Here is a 24,310-nt window from a genome sequence, read left to right as displayed (position 1 = left end):
GGCGGCGGCTCGGGAGGAGGAGGGGCCGGCGCGGCGCGGCGCGGCGCGGCGGGGCGGGAAGTCGTCCCGGCCGCCGGGCAGCGTGGTTGTCACTGCGCAGGAAGTTCCTGCGGAGGCTCCGGCTGTAACCTTGGGCCACTTCCCCGGCCGCAGCGGAGCGTACCGGAAGCGCCGTGCTCAGCTCCCCGCGAGCACCGCCGTTTCAGCCCCGGGAGCAGGCGCGGGCCGCGGCCCAAGAAGCGCAGGCAGCAGAGGCCTACGCGGCCGCACCGTCAACATGTCCCTGGTGGCCGAGGCCTTAGTCTCCCAGGTCGCAGGTAGCTTGTGTTGCTCTTCCGCCCCGGGGCCGCGGCTGGGGTGAGGGGCCGGGGCGGTTTCCGGCCCCCTGCGGGGCCCCGGGGGGTGACGGAGGAGCCGCGGCCTGGCTAGGGCGGGGGAGGGTCCGGCCTCCTCGGCGCGCCCAGGGGCTTGCATTTCTGAGGGACTGTGGGGCTCATTATACCCGGCCCCGGGGCCACTGGCGGATTGGGCTGCGAGGGGTGGGCATCCCGGCGACGTCACTGTGCCTGCTGCCCTTTGACCCCAATTTGGAACGTTCACGAGGTGGCCGGCGGGCGGGGCAGAATAAGTTTGAAGTGTTCCTCTTGTCCTGGTTCTGGTCGTGAGATTCTACATGGGGGAGGGAGGGTTCTTAGCACCAATGTTCCTATCAAGATGTGGCAGAAATCCTCAGTAAAGGAGCAGTAGCATGGATCCTGGAAGAGTTAGTCATCCGATGTCATCCCCCTCCCCTTGCTCCAAAGCGGAAACCGATGAGGAAATTGCATTCAGGAGAGGTTGGCCATTTGTCCAGCATAAATGAGGCAGGATTTGAATTCGGGACTCAGACTCCCAAACCTTACGTTTTCAACTATGTCTTTTTACCGAACCCTCAGTATCCAGTAACTGTTGACAAATTAAGTAACCCTTTGTAGATATTGATGATCAGAATCTAAAATAGGAAATTTAAACGAAGAAACTATGAGAATGTCAAATGTTTAAAAATTAAGTAGGGAATGGGGAAAATCTAAGTGAGTTTCTTGAGAGCAGAGGAAATTTAATATGCATTTTTAAAGGCTTTATATAACACTCCACCCGATGTTTTTGCACTTAGTTCAAGCCATATAAATATTTGTGGAATTGGTCTGAATAAACCCTTAGAAGTAAGGAGAATCTTGGAGAGATTGTTAGTAAGTTAGCAAGAAAAAAAAAGTACGTTGACTCCATAAGTGGGTATTCATTTTTTTTTTTAATGTTCTTTTCTTGAGATCCAAACTGCTCTTCAGTCTAGTCCTTCTTCCACCCCTTGAAGGCAAGCAATATGATACCAATTATACATATGAAGACATCCAAAATGTATTTCCATATTAGGTATGCTGCAAAGAAAAAAAAGCAAGAAAAGTGAAAGAAAATATGCTTTAATGACCCTCACAGTTAAATCCATTCTAACTGTGGTTAGCATTTTTCATAATTGTCAAGCATCATTGTATTGATCAGAGCAGCTAAAGATTTCACAGTTAATCATTGTTAAAATATTGCTGTTATTTTGTACAATTTTTGCCTGGTTCTGCTCAATTCATGTTGCATCAATTCATAAAAATCTTCAAAGGGATATTCATTTTATAATCAGATTAAGTTCAAAGCCCCAATGTAGCTTTTTTAGTCCATTCTATGTGTGTGATCAGTGTTACTTTAGTTTTGGTTTTTAAGTTTTTTTGTTTTGGATTTTGTATAAGAAACAACAGTTATATAATTTTTCAACAAAGCAGGGATTCATAAGCATTTTTTCCTTTATACAAACATCAAATTAGTTTTTTTTTGACTTAATATTTGGTTCTTAATATTTTAGTTATTAAAAGTTTGAATGCTAAACCTGACCTTCATGATGCTTTAGTTGAAGGAAAAATTTGCAGTTTCAGAATTTTTGAGTCATGAGGAATGGTAGAAATAATCTAGTTTAACCCTATTTTATAGCCCCTTCAAGTAACTTCTCTAAGTAACTTCAGGAACTTCCTTCAGTAACTTGTCTAATGTGGGTATCAGCACAGATTAATAATGACTCTGGATGAATTGCTCTCTGTACATGAGGAGGAAGGACACATACCTAACATCACAGATCTAATGAAATAGAATGATAGAATTTTAGAGGTGGCAAACCCTAGAGATAGATTTTAGATCTTCAACATCTAGCCACACTTTCTTAATTTACAGATGTCTTAGGGCAGCAAAGTTCAGATTTGCAGCTTTTCATTTTAAGAAATTAATTTTTTGTAATAATCTGTAACATGAAGTATAAGTCAGTAAAACTGCCTGCTATATTTAAAATATTGTGAGAGAGGTATGGGATATTAAAAGAGGGTAGAACAGATTCTGCTGATTTTTGTCTTTATATGAAAACTTACTTTTTGTTTGACCAAAACAGGTTTCTAAGGAAGCAATTGAAAAAAAAAATTTTAATGGTCACTTGACTAAGCGGCAAAAGTCAGTAAACATTTATTAAATACCTACTATGTGCCCAGTATTTTGCTGAGCACCAAGGAGACCAAAAAACCAAGATAGCCTCTGCTCTCAAGGAGTTCATAGTCACTTCTTTTAACGTTGTTTTATTGTTTCTTGGTATCTCATGGGGTCATTAGCTTGTACTTGTACAGTTCTAATTTTTAAGCAATTTATTTTCTTTAGTGAGCTTATGTATTTCTTTTTCCATTTGGCAATTTATTTTTTCTTTTTTTGCCTAGGTAATTGGGGTTAAGTGACTTGCCTAGGATCACACAGATAGGAAGTATTAAGTGTATGAGGTCAGATTTGAACTCAGGTCCTCCTGATTTCAGGGCTGGTACCATATCCACTGTGCCACCTAGCTGTGCCCTCCCCCCTCCCACTTTTGTTTTTAAGGTATTATTTTCTTTAGTATTTCTCCGTTTCTTTTACCAAACTATTGTTGTTTCATAAATTTCTTCTCTTGTTTTTATTTCTTTACCCAATTTTCCCTCTGTGACTCTTGTTTAAATTTGAAAATCATTTTTGAGCTCTTTTTGGAATTTCTGTTGGACTTGTATCCAGTTCACATTTTTCTTTGAGACTTGTAATTGTTTTGACATAATTTTCTTCTGAATTTGTGCCTTGATTTTATATAGCACTTATTATGTGATGGACACTGTGCTAAGTGTTTTAAAAATTATTTGATTCTTACAACAGCCATGGGGAGTAGATTATTATTACTTCCCTTTTATAGATGAGAGGAAATGGCAAACAGGGGGTTAAGTGACTTCCCTAGGGTCACATAGCTGGAAAGTGTTTGAGGTTATATTTGAACCCTCACAGGTAACTGATTACAAGTCCCGGTGCTCGAGGTGTTTTATACTGCATCACCTAGCAGCCCTTCTAGATCGTTCCTTAAGGCTATCACCTTCTTGTCCCATTTGGTGTCCTCCTGACATTTTATTACTTTAATCTGGTTTTGCCCTAGTAGTGAATTTGGCAAGATTTAAACATTGTTCTTGGTTAATTTGAATGTTTTGTTTATACACAGTAACTGAAATCATGTGAATGAAGTTCATAATGTGGAATTTTAGGTTACCTATTTTAAGTAAAAATGTGTACTTTGGTAAATCATACATATATTGTTCTTTATGGTAAAAATTCTTTGCTCTCTGTAAAAAGAGAATGAATGGTGTTTAGATTACAGATGCTCTTCAGGTATTTTTCAGTAGAGATGTGTATGATGAAGTGGAAGCTAGGCAGGAAGAAATTTGAAGCCTTTCCTCCACCTTATCTGAATTTCTGCTTTCTGCCTACTAATGCGCTGACTGCTGGGTGACAGGTCCTTCAATATTGTTCCACCTTTGCCATTGATAGCCAACTCACTCAAGGCACCATTTCCCTCATGTCATAGGTCTCTGAGAATGGACGACAAACAACAACAATCTTTTCCACTAGTTCTTGGTCATCGGCAAGAACCAACAATCCTCTTATCCAGAGTTTATTTCCTTCCTTCCTAATTTGTTTCTTTAGTTTGTATATAACTCCTGTCTGACATTGCCAGTCTTGAAAACTACCCTTGTAAATAGGAGTATGCAAAATTTAGGTTTCCATTAAGCCTTAGGATCACTTTTTACTCATTTTGGCAAGTAGGTATGGGAGAATAAGTAATTAAGCCTTTTGGATTCTTAGACCAGTTTGAGTTTCAGAACTTTTTCTTTTTAAAAATGTCTAAATTTAATCATCAGAAGTAAAAATAATCAAATTTCACAGAACTGGGAACTGTTGTACTTCTTTAAATTTTAAATAGTTAAATAGCAAAAGAAATATTCCTATATTTGCTTCTCTGTGTCCTTTAGCTTTTGGGGGGTAGGAGTGGGTGCTTTATTTTTAGATAGAGGCTGCTTGATGGTATAGTGGATAGAGGGCTGGGCTTAGAACCAGGAACTTGATTTCAAAGTCTACCTTAGATACTAGCTATGTGACCCTGGGCAAGTCACTTAGCCTGTTTAATCCACGTGGCAAATCATTCTGGGATGCATGGGCAGTATGATCTGCAAGTCACAAAGAGTCGTGACATTACTGAACATTTTACATAGATATAGTCAGTTGCATTGCTTTTTAAAAATTTGTTGTATCAGTTATATTTGCTATTTCTTATGGTATAATAATTTTTGATTATATCAGTATACATCACAAGTTCTTTAGCCATTACTTAGTCAGCTCCTATGGAGTTAGTCTATATTGTAGACTCTCAGAGCTCCTTGTCTAAGACTGATCTCACAGCTACCTTCCAGGCTTAACGTCTTCAGCTGCTTATTTTAGGCATCTTGAGTTGGATGTCCAGTAGACTTCTTAAACTCAGCATGTTAAGAACTAAACTCATTCTTTCTCTCTAAGTACTCCTCATTTCCCAAATTTTCTTCTTACTTTTGAGAGCAACACCATTTTCCCAACCCCTGTCCCCCTCTTCATCCTTAACTCCTTACTCTCTTCACTCCAATCTGCTGCCAAGGCTTGTCTATTTCACCTATGCAACTCTCTCAAATATAGCCCCATTTCCCCCTTGAGACAACTACCACCCTTATACAGGCTCTTGTCATCTCATTCTTGGGCTGTTTTGTCTCCATTAGATTATGAGCTCCTTGAGGGCAGGGATTATATTTTGTCTCTTTTTTTGGATTCCTAATGTTCAGCTCAGTATCTGGCATATAGTAGACACTTTAATAATTGCTTATTGGCTGACTGACCTTGCACTATTAAATTAGGTTATAACATTATACAATATCATCTACCATATATTGTCATGTCATAATAATAATAAATTCCTAGCAATGGGGTCACCTGAATCAAAAGATATGAACAGTTACAAAGCTGTTCATTTGTAACTCTTACACTATATTTCCATTTTACTTTCCAAAATTACAATGCCACTTCATGTTGTCAGCCACATAACTGATGTAATTGTTTCTTCACAGGACTGTTCTTTCATCACCATTTAATTTCATAATTTAAAGCTATTATTTGTAAATTTAATGGAAATAAGTTGACATCCAGCTTGTTTTTATTTTAATTTCTTTTATTAGAGAATTTGAATAATATTCAAGTGTACATAGATAATTTGTATTTCTTTGAGAAATGTCTGCCCATAAATTTTGACTATTTATCCATGGAACCATTCTCTTTTTTTTCCCTGATACTCCTGAATTATATTTCTTGTTATTTCACAATGACTTGCTGCATTTTGATCATAATTTTTAATCTTGTTATGCCACAGTTTCTTCATTTTAATAATTTGGGTAACAAGTTACAGCCTTACGAAACAAAATTATGTATGTTAGAGCTTGAGAGAAGACCTTAGAGATCATTTAGTTCAATCTTGTTTTAAGATGAAAATACAGGCTAAAAGAAATAAGTAATCTAACCAAAGGATACTTAACTAGGTTAATGTCAGAACCACAATTAGAACCTCCAGAACTCTTAATGCCTAGTCCAGCACTTTTTCTATTATATACACTGTTGTTTCCCTTCAGAGATTGGAAAATAGATGGTATGGGAACTTTCTTCTATTCCTTTCTCCTCCCCCCATCAATATTTATTAAGTGCCTACTGTGTGACAGGTACTGTGCTCTTCATTGAAGTTATTCCTTCTTGAAAGAAACTTTTGTTTTTGATGAAAATGGGCCATCTCTTTGTTTTCTTTTTTTGTGAAAACAGAATAAAAGTTAATTGGATAAACCTGATGGAAAATGCCATCCACAACTAGAGAGAGAACGAACCATGGAGTAAGAATGTAGATCAAAGTATAGTATTTTCACTGTTTTCTTGTATTCTTATGATACCTTGAACGTATAGATGATTAACATTGCATTTCTGGATTTTTGTACTAGATTTTGTCATATGATCTCAGAAAGTGGCTTTGAAGTTGTAGTCCATAGAACATGTAAACTCTTGAAAGATAATGTAATCAAAGGAAGCATGGCAGTTTTTTGGTAATTTCTGGAATATAATTAGGCCCCACCTTTGGTAATTTCATTAATAATTGAAGAATTAAATGTAAAAAATAGTTTAAAATGTCTGTTAGGCTCAAAAACATGGGAAGGTATGATCAAGATGAGAATTTGGTGAGTGTGCTATGACTTAAATTCACAGGGTTTTTTTTTTTTTTAATATGATTATAAAGGATATTGCAATTAAATACCTGAATACTTAAATCACAGTAATTTTATTGATAGAGTATTGGAAAGAATACTTACAAACTTGTAATATTCAGCTTACTTTTGAAAACAAAGTTGTTCTATACATTTTTTTTTCCTGTTATTTTTCTGAGAGTTCCCCAGAATTAGGGAAAATATTCTTTTCAGAGCCAGAAGCTAGAAATCGGAAGAACTTAAAAAAAAAATAATTCCCCCCCTCCCCCATAGTCTTTAATTTTTCAAAACACATGTAAAGATAGTTTTCTGCATCTGTTTTTATAAGATTTTGTGTTTTAAATTTTTCTCCCTTACCTCCCCCAACCTGAAGATAGCAGGCAATCTGATAAAAAAAATTCTATATTTGTCATGTTGTACAAGAAAAATTAGACCCAAGAGGGAAAAAAACCAAGAGAAAGAAAAACAAGATAGGCAAAAAAAAATGAAAATACTATGTTTCTATCCACTTTCAATCCTCGTAGTTCTCTCTTTGAATGCTATTGGCATTTCCCCTCCCAAGTCATTTGAAATTGTTGAGAAGAACCAAGTCCATCACATAATCTTGTTACTGTGTTCAATATTTTCCTGGCTCTGCTCACTCCTCTCAGCATTTGTATATGTAGGTCTTTCCAGGTTTTGAAATCAGAACTTTTATGTGTATCCTTATATAAATGCTCATTGTAGTACTTAATTAATGAGCCTTGCTTGGTGGGAGACAAAGGGTATATATGGTAGGTGGGGGGAGGTTTTCATATAAAGAAAAAAGAACAAAGTAAAAAAAAATTTTCAGTGGTATTTTAGGCTCTTTAAAGGGTTTTTGCTATACTACTTTGATGGCAGTGAAAACCAGTCTGGTTGCTTTTTAGTACTTAAAAGAACTTTTTCCATCTTTAGATTTTGAAAGAGAAAGTATGCAACATTTTGCAAAATGTTAATGAATTGCTCTGGTCTTGAAATTGTTAATAGTTAAGCCAGTGTTAATGTTTGATTTTAGAACTTCAATATTTCTTATTATAACAATACCTTTTTTTTTTTTTTAAGTATTCCTTTAGCTTAGTTAATAAGCATGTCTGTTAATTAGTATGCCATAAAATTTCTTTTTTCCTTCTGTTTGAGAACTTGCTTTCCTGGCACTTAGATGTTTGCTAAAACACTTAAATTAATTATATATATAAAATTTATAATATAAAAATAAAAAATAATACGTAATACATATAATATATATGACATATTGTATTATATATATTAATACATATATATATCACCATATTATATATTTAAACCATTTTCAAAACATTTGTATTTTGATAAGCAGTTGTCAGATGGACCAAACATTTTGAAGAGACTCTGAAAATTGACTCATTCATCACTGAAAGACGAGGAATTATATAATAAGCAACCAAATTTGAACAAGCACATTTATGTGTAGTGAAGTATTTGCTCTGCCAGTAAAAGAAATGCTTTAATTTTTTATTGCTTTTTAAATGAACCTCTACTCTAGTTTTGAACACTTTTCTTATTTTTGTATGCTCTAGGAATGAATAGTGGTTTTGAACTTTTTAACATCAGTAATAAAAATGAAATTTGATTGGTTAGTAATAAAGCAGCCTCTTTTCATAAAAACAATCATTTTGTCATGGCAATTTCCATTAACTGTAACTGCGTTAGCAAAATAGAAACCATAAAATGTATTTCATTGGGTTTGTACACTTAGCTGTGCTTTTTTGCTGATTATATATTTTTATTTTGAAGCATTTTTATGTAAGCCAAAGAAATTTTGTCATGAAGTCATGACTCCAAACCTGTGTGGATTTTTTTATTCGTTTTTTTAGAAACAGACATCTTGTTTATATATTTATTCAGATCTGTGAATTCTCCTTAGACATTACAATTGGATTTTTCCACAGATGCCATATTTCAAGATTTGGTTCAGCTTAGAGCATTGGCTTTAAGTATTTTACATGAGTTGTTGTATAAGTGAATTATGCTAGTAATTAAACATTGAATGGACAACAGAACTTCAATGGGTTTCATCTCTTTAAAATGATACTGGCAGATGAATCTTTAAAAATTTGACCCTTAGCTGACTTTTCTTTTAAATATGCAGCAGAAAGAGAATATTTTTTAACTTTGTAATTTTGCACGTGGTTTTCATTGTTTTGTATGTTACAAATGTTATGAAAAATATCACATAAATAAAACTTAATGCTAAAATAAAATTGATGTTTATTTTTTATTAGATTCTTAGAATATTATTATTATTGCCACAGGTTTTCCTATTATAGTTCTTCAGAATTGGAATTTCTAATTTTAGTTATTGAGAGAAAACTGGGAACAAGCATTTGATATTAGCCCCATGTAAGCTGGTATTTGATTGTTAGCTATGATGAATCTATGCTATAGATTGTCCCTGACAGATTGTCCCAAAATGGCTTCTCCCTTATCTAGGCCATATGTTTGAGCCTACTTCCTTTATCATCAATGAATATAGGTTCAAGGAATAAAAGTAATTAAAAAATTTAGCTTAAATAAAGAGTATTTACAAAAGAAGTTCTATAGCTAAAGAAACTTGAATTCATTAGATAAGCAGAAAAATTTCCTCTTTATTTGTGGTTTTGGGTTATTTCAATTCAATTCAAGAAACATAAATTTAAACTCCTACTTTGTGCTGGACATTGTACTTTGTGTTGAAGTTAAAAAGCTAAATGGTCTCTGCCTTTGAGGAGTTTACCTAGTGGGGAATGGAATTGGGAGGAGAAACATAACTATTATATATTCGAATACAAAGTATATATATATATATAGCCAAATTAGTGAGGGAATTGAGGGGGATTGGACGACAAGTAGTTAATTATAGATTTTGAGTGAACCATACTGACTCCATTTTGTGATAGGTCTAGTCTAAATAATGTCTTATGAGGAAACTTTATTCAATAGTGCGAATTGGTAATAAATTTTATTGTATTTTTTGAATCTACTCTTGTATAGCTGGGAAACTGGATCACTTCCCTGTTGTTTAGAACCCTTAACTAAGGACCTAGGTTATGCTGACCAGAAATCCATTTGGACCCAAAGACTGATGCAAAGAATTTTCTCAATAATGCATATTTCAAGCATTTCATATGCCTTACCTGAAAATTATTACAGTTTCCATGTTCCTTTGATTGTTCACTTTGATTGAACACTTTGGGGGTGGGTCATGTCTTTTTCTGATTTCAGAGTCAATTATCTTTTCACTCTCTCCCATCTAATTTGTAAAGACCCTAATCTTTCATACAATTAGGAAGCAGATTACCTAATCTAATTAATCTAATCTGTATAATAGTTAATTATTTTCTTTTAATTATTTGGTTTTATTTGATTGATTTTTTTCCCCTGAGGCAGTTGAGGTTAAGTGACTTGTCCAGGGTCACATAACTAGGAAGTATTAAGTGTCTGAGGTCACATTTGAACTCGGGTCCTCCTGACTCAGGGTTGGTGCTCTATCCACTGCACCACCTAGCTGCCCCAATTTGATTGTTTTTAATGTATAAAATTCCTCTTCTATATTCGAGGTCAGTGCCAGAGCTGAGGAAGACTATTGGTCTTGATTTATTGATCAGTTGGCATGCATTGCCAATAAATCCATATGTTTGGAAATTTGAACCTTTGTTTCCACTGTCATTTCATCTTTTATCCACCACCATAATCTGGAGGAGGAGAATGCTAATGCCTGGAGGTGAGACCACATCTATGTGGGAGGACTCTTGTTGGGGGTGATTATACCAGCTAGAATGAACAGTGGATAGAGTACCTGCCCTGAAGTCAGGAGGATTTCAGTTCAATCCGGCCTCAGACGCTTACCTCTTCCTATCTATGTGACCCTGGGGAACCCCAATTGCCTCAGGAAAAAAAAAAAAAAAAGGAAAAGAAAAAGAAAAACAGATCAAAAAGTGAAAGGAAAAAAACACGAGGAACAAATAAGCATAAAAACTAGCAACAACAATAAAAAAGTGAAAATACTATATTTTGCTTCACATTCAGTCTCCAAAGTTCTCTCTCTGGATGTAGATGGCTCTTTTATCACAAGTCTGTTGGAATTGCTTTGAATCATCTCATTGTTGAAAAGTGCCAAGTCCATCACAATTGATTATTACATAATCTTGTTGTTTCTCTTTATAATGTTCTCTAGCTTCTATTCACTTAGCATCAAATCTTTCCATGTTTTCTGAATTTAGCCTGATCATCATTCCTTATAAGACAATATTCCATAGCATTCATATCCCATAATTTATTCAGCTATTCCCCAATTGATGGGGCGTCCACTCAGTTTCTAGTTCCTTGCTACTAAAAAAAGGAGTTGCTTCCAAGATTTTTGCACATGTGAAACTTTTCCCTTTTTTATGTTTTCTTTGGGTTACAGACCCAGTAGTGATATTGCTAGGTCAAAGGGTATGCACAGTTTGATAGTCTTTGGGCATAGTTTTGATGAGGTTAGTGACAGAGAATTGTTAAAAATGCCCTTTTGGTTAGCATGGATTCTTCATGAATGAATTCATGAAACCCTGAATTATCAATTGGAAAAAATGAAAGTTTATTGTTGGTCAGGAAGCCAATTTTGCTAAGAGACTGACTTCTATAGTGGCAAAGTCTTATTTTAGGGAAATGGAGACTGACACTGAGAGAGAATGCCTTCTCAGTGGGCAGGGTCAGAGCAAGCTGACTGCAAGGAGTGAGTTTAGAAATTGCCCTTTAAAAGGAGTCTTGAGGCTTCAGGAAGCCAAGATTCCTAGGCCTGGATGCTTATTGGTATCTGGCCCAGCTCTCCTATTGGAATTAACAAGACTTCAAAGAGGTGCTTTTTGACCAGGATTTCTAATTGAATCAAAGGGTCTGGCATCCCTGAAAGATAACTTATCTGGGGGGGACTCCCAAGGGATCGCAGATCAAAAGGGAACACAGTTTCAGAGGGATAATCTTAAAGGGAACAGTTTCCCTTCCCCTTCAGTTTCAGATTATTTCTAGAATGGTTAGATCAATTTACAACTCCACCAACAATGTATTAGTATTCCAGTTTTCCCACATCTCCTCCAACATTCATTTTTTATCTTTTCCTGTCATCTTAGCCATTCTGAGAGATGTGAAATGGTACCTCAGAGTTGTCTTAATTTGCATTTCTCTAATCGGTAGTGATTTAAAGCATTTTTTCATATTACTAGAAATGGCTTTAATTTCATCATCTGAAAATTAACTTCATATCTTTTAACCATTTAGCAATAGAAGAATGGCTTGTATTCTTATACATTTGAATCACTTCTGTGTATATTTTAGAAATGAGGCCTTTGTCAGAAATACTGGATTAAAAATTTTCCCCCAGTTTTCCATTTCCCTTCTAGTCTTTGCTGCATTGGTTTTGATTGTGCAAACCCTTTTTAATTTGATGTAGTCAAAATTATCCATTTTTCATTTCATAATGTTTTTTAGATCTTTGGACATAAATTCCTTCCTTTTTCACAGATCTGAGAGATAAGCTATCCCTTGTTCTCCTAATTTGCTTATAGTGTCCCCCTTTATGGCTAAATAATGAATCCATTTCAACTTTATCTTGGTACAGAATGGTATAGAATGTTAGATGGTCAGTACCTATTTTCCAGTTTTCCCAGTAACTTTTGTAAAATTGTGAGTTCTTATCCCAGAAGCTGGAGTCTTTTTTTGAGTTTATCAAACATCAGATTACTATGGTCATTGATTATTGTCTTGTGAACCTAATCTGTTCTACTGATCTACTACTATTATTTCTTATCCAGGAACAAATGTTTTTAATGACTGCTGCTTATAATATAATTTTAGGTCTGGTATAGCTAGGTCTTCATATTCATTTTTTTTCCATTAATTCCCTTGAAATTCTTGACCTTTTGTTCTTCCAGATGAATTTTGTTATCATTTTTTCTAACTTTATATAGAAATGTCTTGGCAGTTTGATTGGTATGGCACTGTAAATAAGTAGATTAATTTAGGTAGAATTGTCTTTTAATTATATTAGCTCAGCCTGTCCATGAGCACTTTATATTTTTCCAGTTGTCTAGATCTAACTTTATTTGTATGCAGTGTTTTGTAATTGTGTTCATATAGTTCCTAACTTTGCCTTGGCAAATATTTTATATTATTGACAGTTATTTTAAATGGGATTTCTCTTTTTATCTCTTGCTTGCTGGACCTTATTGGTAATGTATAGAAATGCTCATGTGGGTTTATTTTATATCCATTACCTTTAGCAAAGTTATTGTTTCTAGTAGTTTTTAGTTGATTGTCTAGGATTCTTTAAGTGTACCATCATATTATCTGCAAAGAGAGAATTTTCTTTCCTTGTTACCTACTTTAATTCCTTCGGATTTCTTTTTATTTTTATTGTAAAAGCTAACATTTCTAGTACACTATTGAATAGTAGTAGTGGCAATAAGGAACAATCTTGTTGCACTTCTGACCTTAATGGAAATGCTTCTAGTTTATTCCATTACATATAATACTTGCTGGTGATTTTAGATAGATGCTACTTATCATTTTAAGGAAAACTCCATTTATTCCTATGCTCTCTAGTATTTTTAATAAGAATTCCCATATTGCATTTTGTCAAATGCTTTTTCTTTATCTATTGAGATAATCGTATGATTTTCGTTAGTTTGATTATTGATATGGTCAATTATGCTGTTAGTTTTCCTGATGCTGAACCAGTCCTGCATTCCTGGTATAAATCTCACTTGGTCATAGTATATTATCCTGGTGATAAATTGCTGTAATCTCTTTTCTAATATTTTATTTAAGATTTTTGTGTCAAAATTTATTGGAGAAATTGGTCTATAACTTTCTCTGTTTTTGCCTTTTCGGGTTTAGGTATCAGCATTTATATCTGTATCATAAAAGGACTCCTTCCCTTTTTTTTTTTCAAATAATTTATATAGTACTGGAATCATTTGTTCTTTAAATATTTGGTAGAATTGATTTTTTCTTAATACCAACTTAGTTTTGTTTATTAGTTCAATAGTTTTTTTTAACTTTCAGTTTTATTCATTTTGCTTTTGATTTTTCAGAACTTCTAATTTGGTATTTAATTGGGGTTTTAAAATTTTTTCTTTTTCTAGCTTTTTTTTTGTCTCTGTATACAGAGTTCCAGTCAAGAGCCTAGCACATAGTAGTGAGCATGTCATAAATACTTATTGTTTGTTTCCAAAAGTAATTATAATAGAGTCTTATTTCACTGGCTGAAGTTCTGAAGAAATGGTTAAGATTAAAAAAAAAAAAATCAGATACATTCAAAATTTATACTTGAAAATCCCTTGAATTGCTCAAAAAATAAAGTAATTTTAAGCAGCAACAGCAGAAAAGGAATAGGATCTCTTTAAAGGAAGAAAGTCTGTATCAGTTCAATCTGCATACAGAGAAAAAAAATATTTTTTGGGGGGGGGAGGAGAACAGAGTGTGACATATTTGTTGAAAATTATGTTGTGTATGTGCCTAGTTTTACAAAGGATAAAAATATTTTAATCAAAGTAAAGCACAAGAATGAGAAGACTTTATACTACAAGAAAAATAAGTTGGTATTTCTGATCCTACTTTTCTCCTCAGTTCTCTGTGATAGAACCATAAGGCCTGAACTGTAATGATGACTTGGGAGTACAACCATTGTATAGCTTTATTCCTTTTAATTTGACATTTATTTTGATTGTTTCATATAAATTGTGAATGATTTTAATTTTTTTTTTTTGGATGCATTCGTCATTTTGCCAGTATTAAAACTGTCTTTCCAGGATTTTTTTCTTTCCTTTATTTTTCCCTCCATATTCATTAATTTTCTCAGCTTGTTCCTTGGTGTTTAATTTACCAGATTGCTATTTCTGTGACAAGTAGAAGTCTACTACTTTTCTGAAATTATTGAACACTGCTTCTGAGAAGAAAAGTTGAAAATTCTTGCCTAATGATGCTGAGCAAATTATTAACTGATTCTTCCTCCCCCTTTTCCCCAGGCTCTCCATAAACAAAATGGGAATGATGTGACAGGAGTGACCTATTTGATCATATCCTAAAACTCATTCCACAATATTCCTTTAAAGAATGCCTGCTCTGGGGGATCTGTGCCAATTTTGAGAGGGTATTATGATCCTCTGGATCATATTAAGTTGCCTTTAGGTTGTAATGAAAAGTCTCCTATAATGCTTTTATGTGCAGTTGTACCTGACTCCATGGGTGTATAAAAGGTGGAGAGTTTAAGTTCCTTCATAATGAATCATGATATTTTCTTCATGTACTCTGCCAAAACTAACTGATTTCTCCATTTGGGTAGGAATAATGACAGGTTTATTTTTATGTATTTATTTATTTTTAATAGCTTTTTATTTACAAAACATATGCATGGGTAATTTTTCAACACTGTCCTTGCAAAACCTTGTATTCCAAAATTTTCCCTCCTTTCCCCCCACCCCTGATGGCAGGTATTCCCATACATGTTAAAATATATGTTAAATCCAATACATATCCATACAGTTATTTTTACTGCACAAAAAAAATTGGAGCTAGAAAAAAAAATTTTGAGAAGAAAAACAAAAATACAACAACAGAAAGAGTGAAAATGCAATTTTGTGGTCCACACTCAATTCCCACAGTTCTCTCCCTGGGTGTAGATGGCTCTCTTCATTACTGAACAGTTTGAACTGGTCTGAATCAATTCCATGTGCATCAGAATTGATCATTGTATAATTTTGTTGTTGCCGTATACAGTGATCTCCTGTTTCTGTTCGTTTCACTTAGCATCAATTCATGAAAGTCTCTCCAGGGCTCTCTGAAATCATCCTGCTGGTCATTTCTTACAAAACAATAATATTCCATAACATTCATAACTTATTCAGCCATTTCCTAATTGATGGGCATCCATTCAGATTCCAGTTTCTTGCCACTACAAAAAACGTTGCCACAAACATTTTTGCACATATGGGTCCCTTTCCCTCCTTTAAGATCTCCTTGGGATATAGGCCAGTAGAAACACTGCTGGATCAAAGGGTATGCACAGTTTGATAACTTTTTGAGCATAGTTCCACATTGCTCTACAGAATGGTTGGATTCGAATGACAGGTTTTTTAAGGCATCAAGTTGTGTTTTGGAATATTTGGGGATTGAGAGAGAGAGGAGAGCCTTGTATCATATCCTTGATCTGAGGAGCAATTCGGGTTCATACCATGTCAGTTCAATAAATATGAAGTCCCCATTATGTGCCCAGGCACAGTGCAAAGTGCAATGGATCCAGATATGAAAAAAGACGGTCCTAAACCTCAATGAATTTATGGGGGAAAGTGAAAGAAAAGGTAAAGTAATACAACTCAAAGGACTGCAGGGGGTGGAGAAATGGAAGCTTTCAGAGAAGTTCCTTACTCTGCTCTGTTCATCATCCCTCCAATTTGAAGGGGTGGAGGATTTTGATCTATGAATACCAAGGCTTGTAATCTTGAAGGACAGTGAATTTTCTTGATGATGAGGTTACTGTCTTCCATCTCTTCCTTCATCTAGGATAAAGGGACATAGAATGGTCCCAGTTGCTGAGGATCTAGTTATGGCTGTGGTTATTTTGGGTTTTTGATTCAGAAAGATGAAAGTATTATGCTATGAGACCATTGTTAGAATCTATTATCTGTGGAGCTGAGCTAGCTAGCTAGCTTTTCTCTATTTCATGACCTGAGGTTATTATATAAAACTAAATAAACTGTTTTATAAATGTCTGCTTTGGCTTTAAGGAAAACCAGTTGAGAAAATCAGTCCAAACTAGTGCAAATCTATGCCCACCACTGATAAAACACTTCAGTACATGGAAAGGCGTCACAGAATAGAGGAAAGAATACCAGACTTGGAGGCAGAAATCCTGTTTGTGTGTGCTGATTTTGATGCTCCATACCTGTGTGATGATGGGCAAATTAGTTACCCTTTCTGAGGCTGTTTTCTCGCCTATAGATGGAAGTAGCACAAGGCTGTAAAAAGGAAACTGCTTTGTCCTTCATGAGGTTATTTTTATTCTATTTTTCACATATGAAAGATGGGCACTTTTTCCTTAAGATCTTTGATTTTGTCAGTAGGTAGGTCTGCTGCCATGACATTACCTACATACTTTAGTGGGTGGGTCTTAATATGAGTTTTTCTGCTCCCACCTAAATTAATCACCTAATAGGCTGATTTCTGGTGTGAACCTTTGTGCATTTATTAGGTTGATTCCCTGATAATACATTCATGGTCTATTTTGGAACTTTTACTTGAAGCCTTTTCTGGTTGGCAAGATATAGCAAAACACATTGAAAATTCAATTACTTCCATGCTACAATGAATATCAGCATAGGACTTTAGTAGAAATAGAATAGTAAATACATTCTTTAAAAAACTGGAGGTCATAGCAATGGTGGGGCCCAATTTATATCTACTAATTCTGAGTAATCCTCTATTATTTTCTGTTTTTCTGAGGAAATTGATTTTAAAAAATGATAATGTACATAATAATGTAGTACACAAGCTAAATGAAAACATTTTGAGGAAATGACAATCATGCCGAAGGTAAATTTAAAGCCTTTTCTTTAATTGGTACTTTTTCTATTCTGAATCATTGAGTTGTTGACACTTAAGAATTTTTTTTCTTGACCCTGGTTAACCTTTAGAACCGGGTCAGTTTTATGTAATTGATTTCTGAGTATCATTTAAAAATTGATCTCTGTTTTCACATAGGTATGTTGAATTGGCTGGTGTTCAGGCCTCATAATTACCAACTTAATTATGCTTTCCTTATTGATTACTTCTAATGGAAAAACTATCTTTTAACTACTTTGGCTCCAAAATAAATGCAGTTTCAGTTCATTAATAAAGACTTATTTTTGAATAGCATAAAATTGTAACATAATATTAATCTCTAAGGAACATTTTAAAATATGACTTTAGGCCATGTCTGTAACCATCAAGCAGAGCAAAATGGGAGCAGTCTTCCTGACAGATTAATTTGTAGCCAGCCTCTTCTCCACCTTGACTTGTCCACATTCCATATTCTTCAGAAGTAAGTGGATGAGAGACAAATGAAAAAGCTTAAATATTTCTCACTGAGAATGGCATTTATGTCTGTTTTCTGTTATCACTTGCTGGCTTTAATTTTGATGATATTCCCAGAAATTATGTTGTTCTAGCTAGCTAGTAAGTAGCGTGTTTTTTTTTTTTGTTTGTTTGTTTGTTTTGGGACTCTGCTGTCCACTCAAGTTATTATCTTATTTATCTCTTCCCTTTTTCACTGCCAAATTCCTAAAAAAAATCATCTGTAATTGCTACTTACACTTCCTAATCATGTACTGCCCTTCTAATATTTTATGATCCTCATTTCACTCTCATTACCCAGTGAACATTTCTTTAAAAAAATAAAATACAGTTAAGCTACATTTTACCATGTTTGAAAATATGTGCCTTGTTGAACACAAGAAATAGGTCCTGTCAGTTCTTTGACAATCCTTTGAAATCTTGATTAATTGCTACATTTGTTAGTGTTCTGATAGCCTCTTTTGTTGTTTTTCTTTATATTGGGGAAATATTCAAATTATGTTCCTGGTTCTGCTTGCTTTGCTTTGTATCAGTTCACATAAGTTTTCCCATTTCTTTGTGTTCTTCATATTTTTCAGGGCCAATACTATTTAATTATATTTGTATACCACAATTTCTTTTACTATTCCCAAATTAATGGGCACCCATTGTACTTCTAGTTTGCTACAAAGAAAGGGGTGTTCTAAGTGTTTTTGTATATATGGGTCCTTTCCCTTCTTGGACTTCATTAAAGGTATATGAATTGGAAGGCATTTCAGTGGTTGTTTAGCCCAATTCATACACAAAAGGAACCCCCACTATAATATATTCTACAAATAATCATCAAGCCTCTGCTTTTTAAAATCTCCAAGAAGCAATACCACTACTAGAAGTATACTGCAAGGATATCAAAGAAAAAGTTAAAGAACTCATATTACAAAAATATTTATAGTAATAGATGTAAGGAGGCCAGAGTCACTGAACCAGAAGAGTATGTGGAAGAGATTAAGGTTTAAGAAGACTAGAATAGTCATTGTCGTTTGTCTTTCCTTCTCAAAGAGTACCATGACATCAGAGAAGTGATGCCATGACATGCAAATGAATTGGATTTAAGTGAGGGAGAGCTGTGCAAAAGTCACCAGCTTCACTTTCTCTTCTAGAGTCATGATATAGATCAAGATGACTGAAGATAGCTTGGATGCAATGGGAGATCTTGGTCTTTTTAAGATAACTGAGACAATGCCTAGTTAGTGATTAAGACTAGTAAATTGAGTCAAAGAATACCTTTTTTTAACCTACTTCAAAAAAAAATCCAATCTGGATTGGGATTCAATAATTTTGAACCACTGGTTGTCATTTCAGATCTCAATTCTTTGTTTTTCATTGATTGATTTCTTATTCCTGTTTCTCTCAATCCTCTGTATACTGCCCCTGCCATATCCCTTTCGTAGCTCTCATCCACCCCTTCCACTGTGCTCCTTGGAATGTCTGCTCCATAGGTAACAAACCTGGTTACATCTTGTTTTTTCTACTTCCAATTCTACTGGAATATAGAAAGTCTCTCTCTAAGACCTGTCTCCTTCTTGATGACAGCTTTCCTGGCCAGTCTTTGTGCTCCTGGCTGCGCTTTCATTCATTTCCTCTATTCAGTGGTTGGGTTAGCAGAGTTGGAATACTCTGCTCTCCTGTTCATTCTTTTTCTTGACCCTTTGATGAAGTACTTCAATTTTACATTGTCCTTTTCTCTCAGGTCCCTTGTCCCCTTCACTAATACAGATTTTGCCCTGCCAGCCTCAGCCTTAGATTAATCCTTTTTACTTCTACTCAGGTGTTAACATGAATGAAGCTGAAGAAAACTCCTAAACCCCCAAGCTGGATTCTTGCCAAATATATATTACATAATTCCAATCAGACCCTCCTTGTGGCAAAGCAATCTTTTTATACCTCTCTAATTGACTCACTATTTAACTTGCTTTAGTGGTTTTATCCTTCCTCAAATTTTGCATAGCTTCCTGTAATGGGCTGAAGTTTGAATTGATGCACTTAGGTCCCAAGTACATGAGGCTAAGTAGTAATTGGGCTATACTCTATTAATATACATGATTGGATAAAGAATGGTCCCTGCCCACTCTCTGTGCAAGTCCTGATGTGTTGTACAGGAAATGACGATTTTGGTGGGTGGAGGCAGAGAGAGGAACAGGAAGAGAAGCTGGGAGAGATTGGGCCTGGGTCCATTCTCCTGGCTGCTGGTCGTGTGGCTGCGGGTCTAGCTAGCTTCTTGACTCAGCTGCACACATTGCTATCGCCGATTCTCTTCCACCTCTGATCCTTCTTCACTGAGAATAAAGACTGACGATTTTCCCCTAACCTGAACTCCGGACTCCTGCTGATTTTAAAATACGCGATCTTCACAGCTTCCCATCTCCCCATCCTCTCAGTTATGAACTTTGCCTCTTAATTTCCTGAAAAAATGAGACCATATACTGAGAGCTTCTTTTCCCCTCCTTATTTCCATTTCACATGAAGTGGTGACCTTTCTAGAAGCCAGTACCTCTTAAATGTGCAAGTGATTCCGTTCCATTCTATTTTCATCAGTAGATTGTCTTTCCATCCCCCCACTTATCTATAACATATTATATGTACATTTTGTACAGGATTATTATTTGCATGTGTTTTTTACCATTAGAATGTGAGCTGCTTGAGGGAAGGAATTGTTCTTGCTTTTAAGCACCCCACACAGTGTCTCATACATAGTAGGTGCTTAATAAATATCCGTTGGCTAATCAGTCATACACCAGATATGGCAGGTGAAAGACGAAATGATTGAGAGAAAAAAAGGTTCAAGCTTCCAAACATATCCATTTATTAAATGGTACATACCAATTGCACAACAAATTGGGACCAGTAGCTTTCCTCAGCTTAGGAATGGACCCTGAATATAGGAGTGGGCATAGGGAGGAGATAAGACTTTTATACAGTAAAAAACTTATTCAAAATTAAAAGGAGATAATAAAATATTAATCTGATTTCTAATTGAATGAAAGATTAAGGACTTTTTTAAGTTGGGGGGGAGAGTGAACAGGTATAAATTTCTGAAATCAGAAAAGATATCTCAGTCCCCAAAGTGTTTGTAAACAGTTGAATGAATATAAAAATAGTATCTGATTGATTAGTATGGAGTTTTCAGATAAGACATATGAATTGCTTGAGATGTACAGTTGTGAGAAAACATCAGTTTTGAGGTATGACTGGATTTCTGGTCAGCATAACCTCAGTCCTTAGACCCTAAGGGTCTCTAAACAGTAAGAAGATATAGTCCAGTTTCCCAGATAACTAGCGTTAGGTTCAAACAATTCAATAAGATTTTATCCTAATTCCCATAATCGAACAAAGTTTTGTCATGGGACAGAATTTGAACTAGATTCATAATTGAATAGAAAGGGAAGTGAGTTAGCTCTAGAATTGAGTCACAACATGGAGTCAGTGTGGTTTACTCCGATCCCACAATTAGGATTTACTGTCCTAATCTCTGTACTTGGCTCAACTGATAAATAGAAGAAACTGGTCAAAGATGATCCTCTGCGCTTCAGATATTGTTTAGCATTTCTAGACATCTCTCTGGTTTAAGAGTTGCAGTCATTGACAAAATAATTTTTGCTTCCCAAAGATCAGCAAATTGAAGCCACAGTGACTAGATAATCCACTTATCCTTTTAACTAGGTTGGTCAAGTTCCCATTGCCTAGGAAGTTGAGAGGGGTATGGGTAGAAGTATGGAATAAGTTCTTTTCATTCTTTCTCCTCATCTGCTTGTCACTTTGTCAGAAATATTGGCTGAAGATGTTGGTAAATTGTAACTAGAAAATCATTTGAGCTATTTGCCATGTGCCTAAGAGGTTGGCATTTATTGACATCCTGGAAGAAAGCGTATCCTGTCACTTAAATCCTTTGTAACCTTTACTGGTCTTTTGTTAGTTTAAGAGATGCCATTAATGGTTGTTTTTATTTCTAAAGTATGATCGCCAGATAATGATAATATAAAACTTTAAAAATATAACTTATTTTTTAGGGGGAAAGGGAAAAAATAGACTTTTAATCAAGAATATTCATGAATTTTAGAACTTCTTTATTTAAAATTGTCATGCATAGTTTGAATCTTTAAAGGATACTAAATTTGGTATTTTTGTATTGAGTACTTAAGTCCTCATAAATGATAGCTATGGTTGATTGTTTCTTTATCTAATCTCAGTTTAAAAAATCTCAGAAATTTTAGAACCTTCACTAAATGTTAATTTCATGCCCTATTTTAGAGCTGTATAGCTTAGTGTGTCCACTTTTCTCTTCCTACTTTTGCTTACCACTCTCAAAAGTCAAGCTGTTAGTAACATGTTCTTTTAAGGAATTGCCAGACATTCTTTTAATACTAAGGACATTTTAATTTTTTTCTGTTAATATTATTTGAATTTATTGGCAAAAAATCTTGCAAATTTAGATAGCAGCTACACAGATTTCTTATCCTTTTTAGCTTGAACTTTGCATGTAGACTTGGTAAACTGATGGAGATGACATCTATGGGCCTTTGGAATCTGGTTGCCTACGGATAAACTGGGTTTGACTTCATTAGTGCACAAATGATAGGTTTATGTAGAGTTATTATAACATTAATCAATTTGATGGATTAGAATTATGACAGAATTGAAACAGCGTGTAATATTAGTGCCGATTATTCTACAAATTACGTCTTTACCTATATTCATATTCCAGAAGAATCATGTTATATATTAAAAATGTTGTGCTTTAGGAAAAAAAACAAAACAAAACAACTTTTCATGAAGGCCATTTTTCCCTTGGCTTTTCTGTTTCCCTGTTAGATTATATAGCCAAAATAAAATTGTTGGGATTGTGACTTTATGAGGATGTAGACTTTCAGAATTGTTTGTTCCAAAATTGAATGGGATAAAGCATCTAGAATTGACTTATTACTGAACTTGATTTCTGAGTGTCTTCTCTAGGCATGTTTTTGACAAACCTTTAAGTGACACATTAATATATATCTATGTCAAACTAGCAGATTGCTACTTGCCCAAATGTTTGGAGGTAGAAACAGATTATAATGGATTAGCAGTAAAGACAATTGATTTGCTCTAAACAACACTGATTGAAAAAGGGGGGAAATGGATGATAATTTCGTATTGCTTTTCAGGGCTTTGTGGGGGGGGGAGTGGGGGTGCTTGCGCACGTGTGTGTCCCCACATTCATATTTTATCTGTTGATGTTCTTTTACACAAGTGTATCTACCAACTCACTGTTTAAATTTGCAAAAATCACTTTTCCATTGATGCTCAGTTTTGTAATCTGCAAAGTTGGGGAGGGGGATGGATTAGAAGATTTTCAAGGTCCTTTTTAGTTCAAAAATTATGGCCAAAGTCTGCAATTGGCCAGTGTCAAAATTATTACAATTGCATTATAAGAATGGATGGTTAAAAACCGGAAATATTTTTCTTTTCTTAACTGCAGTAGAAATCTTTTCTTAATACAGATTAAGTAGTTGACTGAGGGCATAGAGGCAACTTTGGGTATTAAAGGAGATAAATTCTGTGCTAATGGAGCAGTATGTGTATATGTGACTTGTATGTGAATTATCAGTTATCTAGTGTTTAAGTATTTACAGCTATGCTTCCATTATTATGTATATGGTGGTATATTTTCATCTTTGCAAGATGTAAAGCATCTTTGTAAAAATCCACTTTTCACTATCACTGTACATTTTAAATCAAAATAAATCACTTTATAAAACAGATCATCTGTTAATGTATATTTTTCACAAATCCATTTTGTTTTTTCACTTTCTTCTCCTTCTATTGCTCACTCCAAGCATCTTTGTTCACAATATTTTTTTATAGTTTCGGAGAGGGATTCTTTGAAAAACATAAGAGCATTCTTAATTATCTAGATGCCTTCTTTTTGTTAAATTCATAGATGTTAAATTGTATTAAATTTAATTTTACAAGGCATTCAAAGTTTAATCTTTAGGATAAAATCAGCTCATTAATGATTAATTAATGAAGAATACTAATAAAGGACACCAAGCCATAAGAAAGCCAGTGCCAAACCTAGCAAAACTGCAAGTAAATGAAATTTCTTTTAAGGTAATTTATAATATCTTTTGCTTTACTTCTCTTTTCCTCTCTAGCCCCAACTACGTACACTGATTTTCTGTCCCATGCACATTCAATGTAGGATTATGTTCTATCCTCTCTTGCTCATTTAATAAATAAGGTGAGTGGGCTTCATTCTGTGTGGCAAGAGTAGGCTATCATTAGAAAACATGGAAATACCAAATTTAAGAGTTGGATAAGACCCCAAAGGCCATCTAGTCCTACCAGAAAGGAATTCCTATCACAATATCCTTTATAAGTGGTCATTAGCACAATGACAGTAGGGCAAGTATCACTTTCCACATCCCTCCAAGTTGTGCCTAAATTAAGAGCCTAAAATTTGTGAAATACCTTTAAATAAATTAAATTTGCAATCA

General features: G+C 34.9%; 1 protein-coding gene across 2 annotated transcripts in view; it reads left to right on the top strand.

Annotated features, from left to right (window-relative positions):
- The first annotated feature begins 6 nt into the window (after nt 1-6).
- The window catches only part of MTX2 (metaxin 2), an 87,739-nt gene continuing 63,435 nt past the window's right edge, over nt 7-24,310 (top strand). The window contains exon 1 of one of the 2 annotated variants that reach the window (XM_012544837.3): nt 7-317. In XM_012544837.3, coding sequence (XP_012400291.1) covers nt 278-317 — 40 coding nt within the window. In that variant the 5' untranslated portion in view covers nt 7-277. Of the gene's footprint in view, nt 318-640; nt 837-24,310 lie in introns of those variants that run through there. The other variant, XM_031960419.1, reaches the window with a different exon arrangement.

This window comes from Sarcophilus harrisii, chromosome 3 (genome assembly GCF_902635505.1).
Source record: "Sarcophilus harrisii chromosome 3, mSarHar1.11, whole genome shotgun sequence".
NCBI classification, from domain to species: domain Eukaryota; kingdom Metazoa; phylum Chordata; class Mammalia; order Dasyuromorphia; family Dasyuridae; genus Sarcophilus; species Sarcophilus harrisii.
The sequence above is the reverse complement of the archived record's forward strand: the minus strand, read 5'-3'. Positions and strand labels throughout refer to the sequence as shown.